This window comes from Trachemys scripta, chromosome 21, assembly GCF_013100865.1.
Source record: "Trachemys scripta elegans isolate TJP31775 chromosome 21, CAS_Tse_1.0, whole genome shotgun sequence".
NCBI lineage: Eukaryota > Metazoa > Chordata > Testudines > Emydidae > Trachemys > Trachemys scripta.
Window position 1 is genome coordinate 3,271,876 of NC_048318.1, and position 19,611 is coordinate 3,291,486.

General features: G+C 54.1%; 2 protein-coding genes across 3 annotated transcripts in view; one reads left to right on the plus strand and one right to left on the minus strand.

Moving 5' to 3' along the window:
- SRPRA (SRP receptor subunit alpha) overlaps positions 1-411 on the minus strand; it is a 28,160-nt gene extending 27,749 nt beyond the window's left edge. The window contains exon 1 of the mRNA XM_034754377.1: positions 166-411. Coding sequence (XP_034610268.1) covers positions 166-291 — 126 coding nt within the window. The 5' untranslated portion in view covers positions 292-411. The remainder of the gene's footprint in view (positions 1-165) is intronic.
- A 388-nt stretch (positions 412-799) lies between these two features.
- On the plus strand, positions 800-18,506 carry FOXRED1 (FAD dependent oxidoreductase domain containing 1). 2 transcript variants are annotated; one of them, XM_034754877.1, is made up of 12 exons: positions 800-985; positions 2,487-2,707; positions 5,613-5,723; positions 6,504-6,622; positions 8,288-8,382; positions 9,750-9,851; positions 11,349-11,422; positions 12,511-12,671; positions 13,285-13,414; positions 14,393-14,497; positions 14,994-15,273; positions 17,852-18,506. In XM_034754877.1, exons 1-11 carry the CDS (start codon positions 850-852, stop codon positions 15,246-15,248), a joined length of 1,509 nt encoding a protein of 502 aa, XP_034610768.1. In that variant the 5' UTR covers positions 800-849; the 3' UTR covers positions 15,249-15,273; positions 17,852-18,506. The 2 variants fall into 2 exon arrangements, with proteins under 2 accessions (XP_034610768.1, XP_034610767.1); XM_034754876.1 differs by having other exon boundaries at positions 801-985; positions 14,994-18,506.
- Positions 18,507-19,611: the final 1,105 nt, after the last annotated feature.

Consider the following 19,611-nt stretch of genomic DNA (forward strand, 5'->3'; position numbering starts at 1 on the left):
CGGGGGGGGCAGGGTTCCGAGGGGGGGGTCTATCTCTACCGAGGGCGGGGGGGGCAGGGTTCCGGGGGGAGTCCCCCCCGAGGGCTGAGCATGGGGGGAGGGTTCCGGCTGGGGCGCGGCGCGGGCGGGGGACTCTGCCGGGGCCGCAGGCCGGGCCCGGCTCACCTGGAGCAGCACGGAGCGGATGAGCGCGTTGACGGGCGCGGTGCAGGCTGCCACGGGGCCGCGCACGCCCTGGAAGCACCACAGCACGAGGCCGCCCTTGCTGAAGATGGTGAAGAAGTCGAGCATGGCGGGGCGGGCTCCGGGCCGTGCCCGGGGGAACGGGGGCAGGAGGGTCCGAAGCGCCGGGTAACCGGCCCGACCACCTCGCCACACGTCAGACTAACTCCCTGCGTCACTTCCGCCGGAAACACCACGCCACGGCTGGGGCACAATGCAGGGGGCGGGGCCGGAAGGATAATTTGATTGGTCCGTTTCGTGCGGGGGGCGGGATCTAGTACGGTCCTATTCCTGCATTAGGGGAGAACCGAAGCGCGAGACCGCGATTGGTCCGTTCTACGCATACAGGGCGGCCTGGAGGCTCAGAGTGCCCTATCCGCGCGCGCTGTCTGGAGGCGGAGCCAGTAGTAGCGGCACTGATTGGTCCCTTATGGTAAGACTCCCTAGTCAGTCCCTACCCGTGGGCCAATGGGGGAAAGGCCGACATGGAGGACGCGGGTTGGAGGCTTGCCCGGGGGTGGAGTACTGTGGTCGGAGGCCATTGGTTAGCAGGGGGGCGGTAGTTGGGGGTGGGGCTTGTCCGCGGCTGGCTCCGGGCCGCGTGGGGGGCTGCTCTGTCTAGCCGACATGGTCCGGGCTGGCCGCTTGTGCCGGGGCTTGGGGCTCCTGCGACCCCGCCCCTTGCCGGACCCCGCCGGGGGCTCCGCGCCGCCGTCCCGACAGCTCCGCACCGGCCACCCCCAGCGCCGGGACCTCTTCAGCGGTGAGGCGGGGAGGGGGCGTCCGAGCTCAGCTTGGGGTCTGGGAAGGAGTTGGGGGGCTTTGCTTGGGGAGGGGGGATCCGAGCTCGGCTTGAGGCCTGGGAAGGACGGGGGGGATCCGAGCTCAGCTTGGGGCCCGGGAAGGACGGGGGGGATCCGAGCTCAGCTTGGGGCCCGGGAAGGAGGTAGGGGGTTTGCTTGGGTGGCTAGTGGGGTCTGGCCTCGGCTGGAGCCCGGGGGTCCGGGCTCCCCCTGGCATTGGAGTGCGATGTTACATTCCGCTGCCCGGCTGCCGCAGGACGGTCCCAGCTCCCTGGTCCGGGACTGACCCCCGGCAGGGGCTGGGTATGGCCTGGGGCTGAGGTGTGAACTCACCTGCTCAGAGCCCTTACTGTTTTTGCCCTCTCAAGGATGGAGAGAGGGCACCAGCGGGCTGTACCCAGAGGCATGCTGCACGGGGCTAGCAACTTTAACCAGCGTGCCTCAAGGCACTATATAAAGTTAGGTATTATTATTGTACCTGTTTATAAAGACAGTTAGGTTGTGAAATGGGATTCATCCAGCTCTTAAAGATAAATCCCAGGGGTCAGATTCCAATCTAGTGCAAGTCCAGTGGTGGTAGTGAACTTTGATCCATGTTTTATGTGGCAATGAATATGTGATGCACAGGGGTGGTGGAAAGACACTGAACTCTATTTCCTGGGCTCACTTACATGACATTGATCAGGGTTACAAAAGGTTAAAAAGTCTGTCACATCGCAGGAATCAGTGACTCCAGTGGCTACTGCTACCTGTGGTATCAGCTTTGGGCGTGATGCCACATGAGATAAGAAAAGAGTGACATCTCGGTCTCTGGGTTTCCGTTAAACACTGGGTTGGCATTGGAACTGGATTGAACGACCATGTGCGGATCTAGATCGCTAACCTGCATGCCAAGAAGGGGAATCTATAGAGTGCACCCTGGAACGATGCACAAGTGACTGGTCTCTGGAGAGACTGGAATTTATTCTCTTGTTTTCATGGGCGGCACCTTGAGGGTTTTTTTGCACCCCCTGCTTGGTCTGGTGGCTCAGTTGTAGGTGAGTTAGAGCACTTCAGTCTTTCCCCTTCCTAGAAAGATCATCTGTGACTTTCGTGGGTTGAACCAGAGCCATATGCGCTTCGTCCACCTGCAGAACTCCCCCAGGTGTCGGGACGTCTTGGGGATGGCAGAGGCTGTATCAGTGGAGAAGGGAGATGTACCATTATCTGCATCTCCCTAGAGCCTGGGCCTAGTGTATCTCATGACCTTACTACCGGGTTAATGAAAAATAGAGGAGGGAAGTGTGTCTTGAGCCTTGGCTGAACTCACCCAGCAAACGCAGTACCCCTCCGCCTAGCACCGCCCCGCTCTTCCTGCATGCCACTTGCATAGCCCTGTTTGGCCTGGTGATTGTTCCTGCTGTCTGGATTTCTCATGCTGGAACAGGGCGAGCCAGCTAACGATCCTGTCTCTCCTTACAGACCTGGAGAAGGAAGTAGTGAAGTTCCGGAAGAAGTTAAGAGCGAGCCTCCCGGGCAGTGATTGGGACCCCTTTGGTACCACAAAGGGTCTCCCTCCTGAGCGCGCAGATGTGGTCATCGTGGGGGGAGGGGTGATGGGCTGGTCCGTCGCCTACTGGCTGAAGGCGCTAAAGCCCCAGAGAGATGCACTCCGAGTGGTGGTGATTGAGAAGGACCCTACGGTAAGTTACCTCTGAGGAGGCTGCTACTAAAATATGCAGCATCCCAGAGTCTCGTTTAGGCAAGAGTTTAGAAAGTGAGCTGAATTCCAAGTTCTGTGGCTGCGCTGCAGACCCAACCTGCCCTGTCCCTCTCCTTGCACCAGATCTCCCTCCCCCACAAGGAAGATTTGCATCCATAAAAAAGTGAGGCCAATTGGACCCGAGGAGCTGACTGGGACTAGTCCAGAAAAGAGCCATGTAAGGGGTCAGACTCGCCCCTGTGGCACCTCCTGCTGGTTCTCCGGGGAATCAGCTCAGTCCAGCCCAGAGCGCCTTCTGCAGGCCGGTGATCCGCCTTGTCATTCGTACTGGCCCCCGTGTCCCTCCCTGGACCCCAGTGCCCCTTGCTCTGGGTGCTGCCCCCTGGCAGTACCCCCACAGGCGGTGTCTCCCCTCCCACGGGAACCCTCGCCCACTAACCCCACCTCGCCTCAGGATAAGGCCACTGCCAGTCTCCAACTAGCCCCCACTCCCTGGGGCAGACTGCAGTATAGGCCACTCATCATCGGCAAGGTTGGGTTTGGACTTGCTGCCTTGGCCTTGTCCTGGGCTGCCCTCTGCAACCCCCAGTACCCCTTGGCCTTCTCCTGGGGCTTTCCAGGCTGGAGCTCCTTAGCCTTTCCCCAGCCCTGCTCCACTCAGGTACCCTGTGTCTAGCTCCCTGCAGCCAGGCCCTTCTCTTTCTGGGTGCAGAGAGCAACTCTGTGTGTGAGCTCCTGGCTCCCTGCCTTTATAGGGCCAGCTGAGTCTGTTTGGGGCGTGGCCCCAGCTGCAGCCACTTTCCCCGAATCACCTCAGCCTTCCCTGCCCTAGCCTTCTCCCAGGGCTGTTCCAAACCCCTCAGGGCAGGAGCGGGTAACCACCCTGCTACAAGCCAGCTCAGGCACTCCCTATCCGTAGCCCCATGAAGTCGCGGGATCTCCTGGTCAACTTCCTCTTGGCCCTGGCTAAACAGGCCATCTATAAAACCAGGGAGAGGAGGTTGGCTGATGGAGGTTCCTGTGACTGTGGGGCCTGTTTCCGATCCTCTGTCCGTTCACGTATCCGGGCAGAGTTCCTCTGGGCGGCGTCCACTGGCTCCCTTGACGCCTTTGAGGAGCAGTGGGCGCTGTCCGGGGTTCTCTGCTCGGTGTCCCCGTCTGGTTCTCTTCTTTTGACCCTTTGACCACACTCCTGTCCCTGTTTTTACATTAGTTGTCCCCTGTAATTATTTGAGTTCCAGGCCCTGTGGATCCTCCCCTTAGGCTGGGGGGGGATCCTTTAGCAGTGGAGCCCTCCCACTTCCCGGAACCCAATATGTACAAGCCAGCTCAGGCACTCCCTATCCGTAGCCCCATGAAGTCGCGGGATCTCCTGGTCAACTTCCTCTTGGCCCTGGCTAAACAGGCCATCTATAAAACCAGGGAGAGGAGGTTGGCTGATGGAGGTTCCTATGACTGTGGGGCCTGTTTCCGATCCTCCGTCCGTTCACGTATCCGGGCAGAGTTCCTCTGGGCGGCGTCCACTGGCTCCCTTGACGCCTTTGAGGAGCAGTGGGCGCTGTCCGGGGTTCTCTGCTCGGTGTCCCCGTCAGGTTCCCTTCTTTTGACCCTTTAACTGCACTCCTGTCCCTGTTTTTACATTACTTGTCCCCCGTAATCATTTGGGTTTTAGGCCCTGTGGGTCCTCCCCTTAGGCTGGGGGGGATCCTTTCGCAGTGGAGCCCGCCCACTTCCCTGAACCCAATAAGTACAAGCCAGCTCAGTGAGGGAGGAGAATCAGAGCAGCAGAGTAGCGGTACTAATGCGGGGAGTCAAGGAGCAATGGCCCAAGGTGAAGGAAGGAAAAACTTAGGCTGAGCGTTGTGGGGAGAGAGCGGTTCTTAGCAGCCAGGACAGTGGAGTGGACCCCCCCTGCGAGGGCTGGAGGCTGCAAAGACTGATTAGGGAAGGGGTCGGTGGGGAAGGACGTAGTGGCTGACCCTGCCGAGAGCAGGGTTGGGCTGGGTGATCCAGTAGTGACTCTAAGACCAGCATGCAGGGGGGTTACAGTGTTCCAGCCCGTTTATTTTGATCATGTTCCATGGTGTTAAAATAGATCAGCACCTGTATGTTCAAGACGTTGCTTAGGCAGAGCCAGGACACACCAGTGGGTCAGTTGGTCTCTGCTCTCTCTGCATTGGAGCTTGATAAATTTAAGAATGAGATTGTATGGGGCTGCCTGTGATGACCCAGGAGGTCCTTTTCAGTCCTGTTATCTTCTGATTTGTCTTTGCATCTGTGAGTTCGTCCTTGTTCCTCCCCATCGTATTTCTTTACCCATTGATGGGTTGGGATGGGACTGCTGCGGGCTTTGGCCACCCATGACGGGGTAACTGCATTCCTGCTCTTTTAGGGTCTCCCTAGCCTGTAGGCTAACCCCCCGCTAGGGACAGCATGTGGGAACAGGGCTTGCTAATGCGAGATGCGGACTCAAGGTCAGTGGTTGGACTCCAGCCCAGGATGGAAGGGACCAAAAGTTGTTGCATTCTGCAAGCTGTTTGGTGGCCTCTCCGGTTCCCATAGGGCAAGTGCCCACGTGACCCTCTTGATAGTCTTAGGAGATCAACACAGGAGTGAACGGTCCATGGAAACCGATCTCCCCTCTGCCCACTAGAGGGAGTTCCCAGGGTTCCTTGGTAGGGCAACATCAGGGGATTCTTGCACCACTGCTACTTTTCCTGGCTCTGCTCCCCGTGAATAGGTGAGTTCAGTCTCCAGGGCTGTCAGGCCTGGGCCTTTCACTAGAGCTTGTGAAAGGGAAGAACTGTAAACTTGCTGCCTCATTTCTGTTCTGGTAACTCTGCCATCCTGACCATCCTTCCCCTGCCCCTTTGGCTTCCCTACAGTACTCGCAAGCCTCCACGGTGCTCTCTGCAGGAGGGATTCGGCAGCAGTTCTCCTTGCCAGAAAACATCCAGATGTCCATCTACTCAGCCTTCTTCCTGCGCACCATCAACGTACGTCACACTGGCCAAGGATGGAAGGGAGGCGCTAGGGCCTTGACTCTCCAGAGGCCTCAACGCCTGCAAGCTCCGTGCTAGAGAGAGTTTGGAGTCAGGAGGCTTAGGGAGCTACAGGCATGCTGAACCCCCTTGTCGCCATGGCTGTAGGTGGAGCGTAGTATGGTTCACTTAATTAGCTGTGTGTGTGACAATGTATTCATCGCTGCATTGATTGGACCTGCTTGTGGACCTGAGTCTGCTGCTTGCTGGTGTAATCTGGAGTTGCTCTGGATTTACACCAGTCTCTCAGATTGCTGTTTGACCCTGTGTCTCTGCTGGAAGAGAATGATCAGTCAGTGGCCTATGCTTAGTAATACCTCTGGCTTTCTGTTGTTCTTTGCATGCTGAAGCACTGAACAAACAGTACCAAGGCCACACTCTGCATGGCCACGCAAAGGACTTGGGTTCAAGTCTCATCTTCGCTCCCAAGCTGACAAGTTCTGGGAAATGTGTGTGGGTGATGCTGTCAGTCGCTAGGGAGACTGAGGGAGCCTATGCAGCTTGTCAGCGACCCCTCTGGCAGAGCGAAAAGCCGCACTGAGGGGCTCCAAGGGAGGTCTCTAGCAGAGGAGGACAGGTCACTCTGAGGGGGTTGCCAAACCAGAGCAGCTCCTCCATTTTATGGGGAGATAATGCAGTGATGGTCTCTTGAATGGGGTCCCAGGTCTTTCTCCCTCTGCATCTGCCTGAATCAGATCAGTGACCGGAGTGTTGACAGGTGCTCTCTGTCCCCAGGAGCATTTGGGGGTTGTGAACGAGCCGCCCATAGATATTCAGTTTAACCACTCGGGGTACCTCTTCCTGGCCTCGGAAGACGGAGCTGCGGACTTGGAGGAGAACGTGCGCATTCAGAGGTACAGCACCTCGGCGGGTGAAACAGTGGGAGCTGGGAAGCGAGGCCGTGGATGTAGCGGCTGACCTAGTAGCAAACGGCCCACGCAGTTACCCTTGCAGCAGAGCCAGGCTTGGGCTCCTGGGGCAGAGGACGGCTAGGGCTACTGCCTTTGCCACACCAGTTCAGAGGTATTGAACTCCCTTCAGCTCTGCAGAGGTGAAGCCTCCAGCATCTGCATGCAGGGGCAGCTGCCATCACTCTGTCCCTTGCTGTTCTAGTTTGGGGTTTTCCCATGTTCTGTGAGACCTCTGCCCCCCCTCACCCAGCTTTGCTACTGCACCCGAACCCTGGCCTGCCCACCCCTCCCTGCTAACCTCATTCTTGAGCCTTTCCTGAGATGGTGGAAAACCCGTGGTGCTTCCGTAAAGGCCAGGATGAGAGGCCACTAAATTATTCCTTTTCCCATGTGACCAAAGCCGCTAGAGCCCAGATCTTTAGATGGGAGGGGCTTGTGCATTAGCCCCTTGTTCCGCCTGAGCTCCCCTCCTGCCCCCTCTCCCCACCAGCCCTCTCGCAGAGTGAGATTTGACTAGAGGTGCTGGACCCTTGGCACTGAGCAGCCCTGGGTCGCACAAGGTGCCACTGGCATACGCTCCCTGGCAATGAACCGAGATGGTCACAAGTCCTGTGTGAACAGGTGGGTCTTGCCTGGCCCTTTGAAGGTAGCTGGATTTGACCATTTCCAGTGGTAACACGGGGAGCAGTGAGGGCAGAAAACCTAACTTGTTTCAAGACTGAGCCTGATACGTTTATGGAGGGGGTGGTACGATGAGACTGCCTACAGTGGCATGTAGCCGATCTGCGACTGCTAGCGGCAAATATCTCCAATGGCTGGTGATGGGACACTAGATTGTGGGAAGAGGGGGCCTCTAAGTCACTGCAGCAAATTCTTTCCCAGGTGTCTGGTGGGTGAGTGTTGCCCACATGCTCAGGGTCTGACTGATCACTATATTTGGGGTCAGGAAGGAATTTTCCCCTGAGTCAAATTGACAGAGACCCTGGGAGTTTTTCTCCTTCCTTTGCAGCATGGGGCACTGGTCATTTGCTGGTTTAAACTAGTGTAAATGGTGGATTCTCTGTAATTGGGAGTCTTTAAGCCATTATTTGAGGACTTCAGTAACTCAGCCAGAGGTGAGGGGTCTATTACAGGAGTGGGTGGATGAGGTTCTGTGGCCTGCAATGTGTAGGAGGTCAGACTAGATGATCACGATGGTCCCTTCTGTCCTTAAAGACTGAGTCTATGGATAGCGATTTCTGTAGCCAGGGGCCTTCTACTGAGAATGCCCCAGTGTGAAGGTCACAGGGGCTGGGGTCTCCAGCTGAAGAGGAGCAGGAAGAGAGATGGGCTTGAGCCAGCCGAGACCTAGCACACGAAGGGCTTTAGGGATGAGGAGCCTTGTACCATTAATATGAAGAGGAGATCTGGAGAGCGAGAAGCAGAACTGCTAGGTGGGGCAGGCTGAGGAAACTTTCAAGTCACAGAAAACATCCTGGGTTTCTCTTTTTTTTTTTTTCCTAGTGGTTATGCTCCATTCTCTCCAGATCTTCTCCCACGTGTTTCCTAACAATAGGTGTATCAGGACTAAAACCAGCATGTTCTGATGTATATTTAATGGCTTTTCAGGAACGAAGGAGCTGAGGTCTCCCTTCTGTCACCAGCACAACTGAAGAAGAAGTATCCCTGGATAAATACCGATGGTGTGGCTGTGGCATCCTATGGTATCTAAATGTTAGACCCCTGCCCACCCCATGGGGAAATGTAACTCCCTTTGCACTTCAGTCTCTCTAAATATTAGAGAAGTAAAATGAAAAAGAAAATGTAATGGATGTCTCTGAAACTACAGAAGGCACTGAAAAGACCAGCTTTCATTACAAAGGCCAATCCTGCTTTTAGATATTAAGTGCAAAACCACACTTAAATGCCATGTTAGGGCTGAAAAATCAAAGTCCAAAGTAAGAAAGTGCCAAAAATTAAGGTTTCTGATAAATATTTAACCCAGCTTGTTACATGTCTTGTCTGTTTCATGGCACACCTCTAATAATAAAACCAACAGTGCAACAGGGCTTTCATTTAACAAGGCAGACGGGAATACCATTAAGAATGTATGCACAATATGGCCATGTAAATGTAACTTTTGGGTGCTTGATTTCTCAATTGTACGTTAATATTAGGTTTTTGTATTTAATTTCCTTGTTTTTTCCTCAGGGAAATAGAGGGGGGAAACTCCGCAATACTTTTTCTGACCTATCTGCGGAGAACACACTTAACTGAAGTCATCACCACATCAGACTGGGGAGGGGAAATAGAATTCAAATGCATTTGCGTAGAGATGCTGACGTTACACGTTCACGTCTCTAAAATTATCATACTGACTTCCTTCAAATTTGAATTGTTTTCCCTTCCCCATTGAGGTCTATAAATCAAGCCAAGTTTAAAATTTCTAACTTCACCCACTTGAGTTATCTGAGCATAAAATCCTCAGTTGGAATGTGTGGGGAAGGTGTTTTATCTTCCTGGTTGCTTGACTTGGAAATAACAGGACTGATCTCATTCAAACACTCCAAACAAATTCATCTTTTGGATGAGATCAAAAATGGAACCATTCAGACCAATGAGAATTTGTTTGACAAGACTGAAAAACAAAAATGGAGGTAGAATGGAAGTTGGAATTCACCCTTCGTTAAAGTGCTCGTTGCTGGGAACTGGTGTAACTTTTATGTAACTGTACATTAAATACTTGTCTGTTGCTGAATGATACCTGTATATTAAAGAAAAAAATTGATACCTTCAGCAGCAACAAACCCTAGTTGGCCTAGCTACCTCACCTCCTCTATAAAATAGGGATAATACATACCTGTCTGCATAGTGCATCTGCTAAACGCACAGGTATTTATGCACACACTTACCTTTGTGTTTGTGACTAATTCTGTTGATGTCAGTGGAACCTTTCATGCATAGCGTTAAGCGGGAGCACAAGTATCAGTAGGATTGGGGCTGTACTTTGCAGGCATCCTACATTTAGGGAGGTTGAATCGTTGCTTCGTTCATGCCTGCTCTTCCATGTGTCTGTTTCTTCTTTCTTTAGGCCTAGAAAATGAGGGTTGGTTTGATCCTTGGTCCCTCCTCAATGCCTTCAGGAGAAAAGCAATGTCCATGGGCGTCAGTCAATGCTTCGGAGAAGTGATTTGTAAGTGAGCCCCTCTCACTGTTTGAGGCTGAAGTAGTATTAACTCCCCCTGTAGGGTTGTCGCAGTACCATGTGCTGAGATCCTCTAAGCTAAGCAGCATTGGATCTGGGTATTACTTGGAAGGGAGCCCTCAAAGGAGCATGGAGGATTGCAAGTAGTAGCATTAGGGATTTGGTACTGATCGAGCAGGGACTTAGGGGTTGCTCAGCTGTTGTTGTGCTGCTATCTTTAAAGTAAGATGGGAAAATGAATACAGCTGATAAAATGAAATAAAGAGCTGCCGAAACCACTTAAGACCTTGTGAATCGGAAACATAAACGTGTAGGTGTCGGTCCTGGAAATGTCTTTTAGAAACAATTGAAAATTAATATCATTTGTTGGCCCGGATTGGAGTCCAGGATTCTGTTTCCCCTGCCACCGCTTAGTGGGGCGGTCACAGACTCTAAAGCAGTGCGTGGAATGTAACTCTGTGCCCTGCTTTGGAGACCAGGGATTCCATCAGCTGTAGCAGGAGAAACAGAGCTCTGAGCTCAGGGCTTGGAACCAAAGCTTTTTCCCTGCCAAACATTTAATTAAAAAATAAACAGACAAACCTGCCAAACTTTCTAGTCACTTTCCTCGTCTGCTCTTTTCAAATGGTAGTAGATGAAGCATTGGAGAGTATCTCCTGTAAGGAACAATGCAGGCCTGTTCTCAGAGACTCACCTAAATGGTACCACACAGGACAATCCATGTCCGATGTCTGCAATTCGAGGTTAAATTCCATGGCTGTCTATTTGAAGTACTGTGGAATGGGTAAATGAGCAGATGGGGATTAACGGAATAAGGACAGAGCTGGGAGTCAGGGGACATAAGGTCTATTCCTAGCTCTGCCACAATATCAGTAAGTGACTTTGGGCAAGTCACTTAATCTCTGTGTCTTTATTTCTCCATCTGTAACATGAAGCTAAGGACCGTTACCTATCTCTGTAAAGCGTTTTGAGATCTATGGCTGACCAGCACTGTATGAGAGCTAAGTATATTTACTGCACACAGCATCTAGCATACAATATCTCTGATGTATCCTTGGTCTTGGGGGGTTTAGCACAAGTTAAATTTCTCAATAATCTGACTAGTGATTCCCCCCTCCCCTTTTTCCTGTGACTCACTCGTGAGCTGTGTGCCTGCCCGTTACCGATCACTGTACGTTACGGATCAGTGAGCGAACACCATGACAGAGCAGGGATCATTAAATGTACTGAAAACAAATGAACAGCTGTCAGAGATTTTAGTTTGAATGGCTTATTGGAATTGTGTGCTAGCGAAGGGACTGTAGGCTATTCTCTAGCAGTGATGGGTAATTCTGCACTGCGGAGAGCTAGTCTTTGTGTATTACTTACAAGCTCTGCAGACTACCCAGTTGTGCCTGCTGCAGAGAGGCCCAGATCCTCAGAGGTATTTGAAGGGAGTGAGCAAATTGCTGTTCGCTGCATGTTTCTTCTGTTTCTCTTTCCCAGCCTTTACCACCTCTTCCCGAGAAATAATGACGCCTAAGGGGGAGCTGACCTTCTCCCGCATTAATTATGTCCGCGTAAGTAATCCCCCAGCGGTCTGGTCCCACTGGTAGTGTCGTAGCTCAGACAGGAGAGATCTGTGTTGGGTCCTGGGCTTGACTCTGCTGATCACCTGTGTGGAAGAAAAATATCAGTTCATGTAATGATCTCCTAAGACATACGCACTAGGGGGCTGAGTTGGGGTCATACAGGTAACCCTGACCAGGGGATATTTTAACAGTGAGGGTAATTGGCCATTAGAACAGCTCCTTGAGGGACGTGGTGGGTTCACCATTACTTGGAGTTTTTCAGATTGAGACTGGCTGTCTTCCAAAAAGCTCCACTGTAGCTCAGCTGCAAGTCACTTGGGGCCCGGTACAGAAGTCACTGGGTGGAATCTCCTGGCCTGTGCTACACTGGAGGTCAGACTGGATAATAGCTGGTCCTTCTGGGCTTGAAATCCGAACGCACCCCATAACTGAAAAGCTTTCTTCTCCTTTGTGTGGGGCCATGTGTCTGTGGGAGCCAGGGAATCAACACAGCGATACCTCCTAGTCCAAGAACCTAGGCAGTGGGTCTCCACAGGAGGTGAGACTCCAGGTTCTACTCCCACCTCTGCCATGGACTCATTGTGTGATGCTCCCTCTTTGCTTCATTTTCTCTCCACTCTCCCCCCCCCCCGCCATGAGATAAATCACTAATATTATCTCACTTTAACAGATGGGGAAAGTGAGGCACGGAGTGATGATGGGACTCACCCAAGACCACATTCTGAATCAGTGGCGGAGCCAGGAAGAGAACTGGGTTCTCTTGCTGCTCAGCCTCATGCTATAACCACAAGACAATCTTTCTCTCCTCACCGCTTCCTGCTCTCTAGCACCCTATGCACAGCCACTCCTGCCCTCCCCTTTCTCTTGCCCTGCCCCATGAAGCGGTGGCTCCCCAACATCTGTTTCCAGTGCAGGTAATTCAGGGGGGCAGTCCCCCTCTTTATTCCATGACACCCTCTCTAGTGTAGCCCTGTTGCTCTGCCTGCAGGCTACCTGGAAAGCCTTCATGGGGCATCTGGCACCCAGGGCTCTTTGGGGTCTATTAAGCTCACTGCTCTCCCTCTTGTGCCTTCCAGGTCCAAATGCCCAACAGTTTGGAGTACCAGCCAGTGGAGTGCTCCCTGGTGGTCAATGCAGCTGGGCCCTGGTCACAGAAGCTGGCCGAGATGGCCGGCATTGGGATCGGACCACCCAACACCCAAGAAGGGATCAAGCTACCAGTGGAGCCCAGGAAAAGGTGCGGGTTAAATAACATGGCGTGGGCCAATGGTAGAACTACCACAGAGCGGGAGAGGTGACACAGGATCTGGGGGGGCTCTTCAGGCTGAAGCCCTGGGAGGTCGGGCTCTGTGAGGCATGGGCATTGATTTGCACATTCAGGTTTGATTCCTTTTCCGGGGGCTTCCATGTCTCCTGGAAGGGCGTGGGCTGGGGAAGAGCGTAGCTGGTTGGGCCAAGTGAAGCTTCAGCACTACAGTGACTAGGTTAACCTGTGAAATGAGATGCCTTCCCGCAGGGCGATGCGCTGTGCTAGGGAATGTAGGTCAGCGAGAAATACCCTGCACTCGGTTCTGTCGCTCTGGGAAGGTGGAAGAGCAGGAGCCTTGGAAATTGGGAAGGACTGGGAGGCTGGATTCTGACTGCCTGGCTTGGGCAAGCGCTGGCATAGTGCCCGGTGCTGTCCAGGAGGTTGATAAAAAGGCAGCTCCTGCCCCAAACTGCTCGCACCCTCCAGAAACTTCTTCCCTGTGTCTGCTCTAGCTCCCAGGGCTCTGGCTGAACCCCGGGAAGGGGCGGGGAGGTTGGCGTTCAGTCCCTTAGCCAACTGATCCTGCCCCCACTACCCCCAGGTATATCTTTGTGTGGCACTGTCCCGATGGGCCCGGCCTGGACTGTCCCATGCTGGTTGACACCACGGGGGCTTATTTCCGCCGGGAAGGCATTGGAGGCAACTACTTGGGAAGTCTCAGCCCAGCAGAGGTGAGTCAGTCGGGGTCTCGAGGCAGTCATAACCAGCGAATCATCTCATGAAGGGGGAAGTGGGGAAGGCTCAGCGGGAGAGCGATAGCCCCGTAATCGGGGAGGGGGGAGAAGGGGAGTGATGACCCTATAGATAAGGGGTGAACTGGATTTGGTCACTTTAGACTGCGCCCACAGTCAGGACATGCCGTGATGCACTGTGCCCCTCCCCCAACCCCCCACGTCTCACCCGCAGCAGCGGGCAACTCACACCATCAGGCAACCTGGGTTCAGTTAAATGGGAACCAACGGAGGGGGGAGTGTTTTTATTGCTCACCAGCGCCCTCTCTGGCTGATTGGAGTAGTGTTGATGAACTGCAGGGAGCACTCTGTCCTAGGAGGGAAAGGCTGCAGTGTAGGACTCGGGAGGGGGACGGCGTAATGGAAACGGCTTTTGGCAGATCCGAGTCTCCCCCCACACTGACTGAACTGCTGTGCTCCTACGCTGTCAGACATGGCCCTTGAGCACATGTAATTGGTCTCTTTAGAGTGGGGGAATTTTTCATGGGGCTTGGCAGCATCTCTCCAGTGTCGGGAGCAGATGCATCACCCCATCTTTACGGAATCCCAATCTCACATGGGTACCATTACTCCCTCCCCCCGGCCCCGGCTCCTTGGGAGCTCTCAGCCCTGGAGCTTCACAGGAGCAGAATGGAACCAGCCCTGCTCCCACCAGCGTCCCCGGACGGTGACCTGCTCCCCTAGACTGGGCTCTGTGAACCCACAGCCAGCACTTGTGCTGTTGCAGCACCAAAGCCCGGCTCCATCACGCTGCCATGCAGAACAGTGCTACTGTCTGAGCTGTCCCCTGAATGCCTGCTCTCGAACAGCCTCTCCCAGCTCAGGCTGCTAACAGTAGCTCCCAGCTGAGCTCTGGCACCAGGGCTGTGGGTCGCTGTCTGTTTGGGGTACAAAGCCTCACTCTGGTCCCACCCCCAGGAGGAAGAGCCAGACATCCAAGACCTGGAAGTCGATCACAATTTCTTCCAGGAGAAGATCTGGCCCTGTCTGGCCCATCGGGTGCCAGTGTTCGAGTCCCTGAAGGTAACGGGCCTGCGCATCCCTGTGCTTGTTCACCTTGAGAAAAGAGAATAGGGACGTGAACGTCTCTCCCTCTCTCTCCCTGTCCTGGCTCGGAGAACCCTGGGGCAGGGGAAGGTTTGCTGATGTGATCTGAGGGGTAGCATGGCAGTGCAGGAGCGCCCAAGCTGGCAGAGCTACAGCAGCTCGTATCCCTGCGGCGGTATCAGGACGGGTGGCTGGTGGGGATGATGGGCCAGGTGATGGGAGTGGGGAGCTGCTTTAAAGTGACATCCCTGGGGATGGGAGGCCTCTGTCCTCACGCAAGCTTCCCCCTCGCGCAGCCCTCCCCATGAGACACTCCTCAGGCGTGAGAGGTGAGTTTGGGTGGTCTGTTCATTCCTGGGCCTCCCTGCTGGGGCTGTCGACACAGGGAGTCATTGCCAGGTGGGGGGGGTTTCCTGATGGATAGGTCAGCCCCACTGGCCTGCAGGACCCTGAATGTGTGTTCTTTGGTTAGGTGAAGAGTGCCTGGGCTGGCTACTACGACTACAACACATTTGACCAGAACGCCGTGCTGGGCCCGCACCCGCTGGTGGAGAACATGCTCTTCATCACGGGGTTCAGCGGGCACGGGTTGCAGCAGTCGCCAGCGGCGGGCAAGGCTGTGGCCGAGCTCATTCTGGACAACAAGTTCAGCACCATCCACCTGGAGAAGTTGTCTTTCAACAGGTTCGTCTCTGGGGAGCAGGTCCTCGAGAGGAACATTGTCTGAGAGCTTGGAACTAACCACCCAGCAGGTGGGTCCCAGCTCCTCTCCTCCCCAGATCCGTAACACTCTGTCCGCTCCCATGAGCATCTCGGAGCTCTGCAGCCTGACCGCCAGCTTGTTAGTTCAGGATCCTGATGGGGAAACTGAGGCACTGAGAGAAATGACTAGCCATGGGCCATGCCGTCTGTTGGTGTCTGAGCTGGGAATAGAATCCAGGCCCCTGCTCTACTCACTGGGCAACGCTGCCTGTTGGTTTTGACTCCTGAATCCCTCTCTCCCCCCGTCCCAGCTGTTGACCCAATCACACCATTAGCTGCCCCTGCTCGGTGATGGAGGTTGCAGCACAGGGCTGGCAGCAGCCTGTACTCAGACACATCTATGTGCCCTTTCTACCTGCCTGGTGTCCCGGACATCTCTCAAGGTCTCTGGTGCTGGCTCATCCGCCCCAGGAATTGACAGCTTCTGTGTATCCCACAAACCATATACAGATCTCAGATAATTGCTGTGTCCAGCTACTGCTAATATGGGCCAGATTCAGCCTACTGATGTGAGGTGAAAGGCCCCATATCCCACTTCACCCCTCACAGCCATTTGCTCCCTGGTCCCGTAGCAGAAACAGGCTATCTCTCCATCAGAGCCTGTGATACATCCGTCTGTCCCGTGTCTAACCTCTCCAAGCTCCAAAAGACACCAGCTCTTTTCTAGGCTGTGCTCATCCTGGGAACAGGAATTAACCGATTGGTTCCACAGCCTATTGTCTTCCAACTCCTGCATGTAGGGTGAAGTCCTTAACAGCTGGGAGACTAAGAACATCCATGTTAGAGGCTGTTCAGATGGACCCATGGATCTTAGAGTGCTTTATCTTAATCCCACCCTCCTGTTTCTTCAAGGCCTCATTTTTCGGGTCAAATGCCAATTTGGCTAATCATTCTGCCTACCTCCATAGCCCTTCCAGTGTCCCTTGTCTTCACTTCCCATCCCAAACTGTTGTATGCTGGTATATAGATGTCACGTTCCACCCCAGAGGGGCTGCATTCCAGCATTATTTAAAATGGTCCCTGTGTGTAGAATTTTAATCCCTTCCCCCCCCGCCCCCCAATGGGGTTGCAAAATGCTTTAGTACCCTTTGGACTGAAGGCACTATAGGCATGGAAGTTCATTGGCAATGCTGGTCTTGGAGGAGGTGGAAAACAAACATCCTGCCACAGCATGTGTTTTTACAGCCAGTGTCTTGTTATGGTCTGTAGCAATCCTCCCCTGAATGCCCTCGGGAGCAGGCCACAGCAGTGCCTAGACACGCAGAGCATTAAATTCCCAAAATGTTCTGAGATCCTTGATTGTGAGGTGCCAAGAGGAGCAAAAACTCATGAATCCCTCCAAGGAGCTGGATGGCTAATTGCAGATTCTTCGTGTTGTACATGGAGCACTGGCCAAGGCACGAGGATAGTGCTGTTCCTCAGCCAGAGACTGATTGGATTACTCCTGGGGGAATTCTGCACCACTGGGCATGCACAGAATTTGTGTCTCCCACAGATTTCTTTGCTTCCCCGCAGAAAAATGACTTTCTTTCAGGGAAGCCACAAGAGCAGTCAAATGACCCTCCCCAGCAGTATGTTTTGGGTGCCCAGGGCAGCCGGCAGAGAGGTAAATCACTATGGGGCAGCGGGTGGGACTAGGAAAGACCAGGCTGGTGGCTCGTACCCTGCGCTGGGCTCAGCTGCTAGGCTGGGGAGGATGGGACTTCCTCTTCCCCTGCACAGCATCTGGCGCTGTGTCAGATCCTCCCCCAGCTGTAGGAAACTTCAAACTGTCCCCCCGCCCCCTACACTTCCTTAACCTATCGCTCCTCAGCTGCAGGGGGAGGATCGCTGTACAGGGAGCTGCTCCCCCATCCGCTCAACCCCATGCATCCAGACCCCTTCATACCCAGACCCTCTGGCCGAGCCTCACCCAGAACCCCCCTGATAAGCCCCACTCCCCCTGTACCTGAACCGCCCCTGATCCCCACCCTACTGAGACCCACAACCTGCACCTGGATCTCCACCCCACTAAGCCCCACTCCCCCAGCATCTGGACCACCCCACTGAGCTCCCCACACCCAGACCACCACCCCGCTGAGCCCCAATCACTTTCACCTGGACCCCCCCCTACAGAGTCCTGTTACGGTTGCACCCAGAACCCCCCAACAAGCTCCTGTGCATCCAGACCCGCTCCCTCCCCTGGCACCCAGATCTCCACTGAGCTGCCCACACCCAGAGTGCCCCACACAAAACCCTCTCAACCCACACCTAGACCTCCCCCCCCCAACCTAAGCCCTTCCACACTTGGATCCTGCCTGCCCACACCTGGCACGGAAGGGTAGGTCCCTGGAGTTTCTGAGGCAAGCCAGGGTTGGGTGCAGCCTCACCACTGAGTCCGTGTCCTGGGGGGAGCTGCACAGTGATCTTCCACCTCTATGCAGCCAGTGGCCCGTGCTCACCAATGCCATGCCGGAGCCACCACATTTATTTGACAAATCAAATTTGCCAAATTTTGCAGAACTTTAAAATACCGTGTGCAGAACTTTTAACTTTTTGGCACAGAATTTTTCATTTTTGGGGGCGCAGAATGCCTGTAGGAGAAACCTGTTGATGTTGCTAAAACCTCACTCACTTTCCTGAAGTGACTCCATTTCAGAGGAACAGAATTGAAGTCGGGGGTCTGCACAGCCCAGAGAAGGAAGATCAACGCTATTCCAGAGGCGACACATCACAGATGGGTGAAACACACACTGCTGGTCTCCCGTGACTGGCACAGCATGGCCTGGATGCTTGAGCTGTCTAACAGCTGAGCTGCTGCCAAACCCGGTCTCGTTTGAGATGGGCGTTCCCTGGGAAGTGGCCATTGCTGGCAGTGGTCACCCCTGCCTTGGGCTGGGAACCAGCAGGGCCAAGCTGCTGCTATCTAGAACTCTATCCCAGCTTTGAGCCCACCCTTTCTCTGCAGGGAGCTGGGCTAAGAGGAGTGTGATGCCTGGGGGCCACAGTGGGTGAGTGGGGCAGGAGAAGGAGGAGTTTAGAATGGGAAATAGCTCCCAGCTGCTGTCCTATCGCAAGAGTGCTGCGATCCTCTAGGAGGGGAGTGGGGGCAGATGACCCAGGAGGGCTGTGCCCCCCACCTACCTCACTGCAAGCCTGCGCTGCCTCTGTGCAGCTCCAACTGCACATCAGAGATTTGTGTCAGATCCTCATTTGTGATTTGTACTGAAATAAAGTGATTATGACGATGGCAGGGTGTGTGTGTGGTTAAGGATGGCACGCTCACCCCATTCAGGGCTGCATTGCATTTACTGACCGTTGCATTTCATCCAACGTCACAGGAAAAACTCCCATCGGTTTCAGTGAGCTGTGGAGCAGGGCCTGGCTGAGCATGCGTGCCAGCCCCTGCCATGTGCTACTGGCAAACTGCAGTGGGAGAAAGGAACCCAGAGTGGAGCTGGGCTGTATGGGGGACCTGGGCTTTCATTTGCATCCCATCTGGGCTGCTTACCAGATAGCTGTGAGGGGATTCAGCTGTTTTAAGGCTCTGCAGTCTTTGAGGGATGCTTTAGGGCACTGTGACGATGTAGCCCACTCCACAGTCCCCAGATCTGAGCTGCCCCCTGAGCTGCCTTCTAAACACACCCTGTTCCAGAACTCCAGCGGGTGGTGATCTATGCCCCCAGTTTCCATCTTCAGAAGCATGGGGTAGATGTGTGGTATGTGCTACTCAGAGGATTCTTACCCACTGCTCTTCCTTTAATAGCACAAGAAATAGATCTATACAAAAATAACTCCACATCCTTCCCTGCCTCGCTTTCCTCACCACTCTAGCACATGCTTTGGGTTGGGGTCCTCCTGCTGCAGCACGTGGCCTGTCTTCAGAACCATGGAGACGTCTCTCCCTAGCCCCTATTCTCCTGGTCCATCCACTTCCTCTTTCCTATGCAGCACTTCCTCTTGTGGCTCAGTCAGCGAGTCTCTCTAGTTTAATACATCCCACCACCAGCATCTGGTTCCATCGTCTGCTGCGGGTAATTTTCTGTTCTTCCCAGCCCGCTGTAGACAAGCCTGGGGGAAGTGGCTGCCTTAGCATTATCTTTTGAGCAGTTATGAAATTGAAGTATTTCCCCTTGTCCTTAGTCTGGTGGGCCTGTGCTGGGTCCTGGCAGCTATGGTGGCTACACAGCAATAAGCTTGCTTATTTGATTCCCAGAAATCTTAAATGCTTCACTAAAAGCCAGCGATTGTCTACGGTACCATAGCACCTGGAGCTCCCAGCTGTAGCCCTGGGCACCACACACGCACGCACGCAAAAATCCCTGCCCCAAAGAGCTTCCAATCTAAAA

What these genes read in the sequence shown, in the direction of transcription:
- FOXRED1 (XM_034754877.1), top strand. Translation starts at nt 850, where the DNA reads ATGGTCCGGGCTGGCCGCTTGTGCCGGGGCTTGGGGCTCCTGCGACCC. An exon ending in GAGAACGTGCGCATTCAGAG is followed by an intron (nt 6,623 to 8,287) that starts GTACAGCACCTC and finishes ATGGCTTTTCAG; the next exon opens with GAACGAAGGAGCTGAGGTCT. An exon ending in CAGTGTTCGAGTCCCTGAAG is followed by an intron (nt 14,498 to 14,993) that starts GTAACGGGCCTG and finishes TTCTTTGGTTAG; the next exon opens with GTGAAGAGTGCCTGGGCTGG.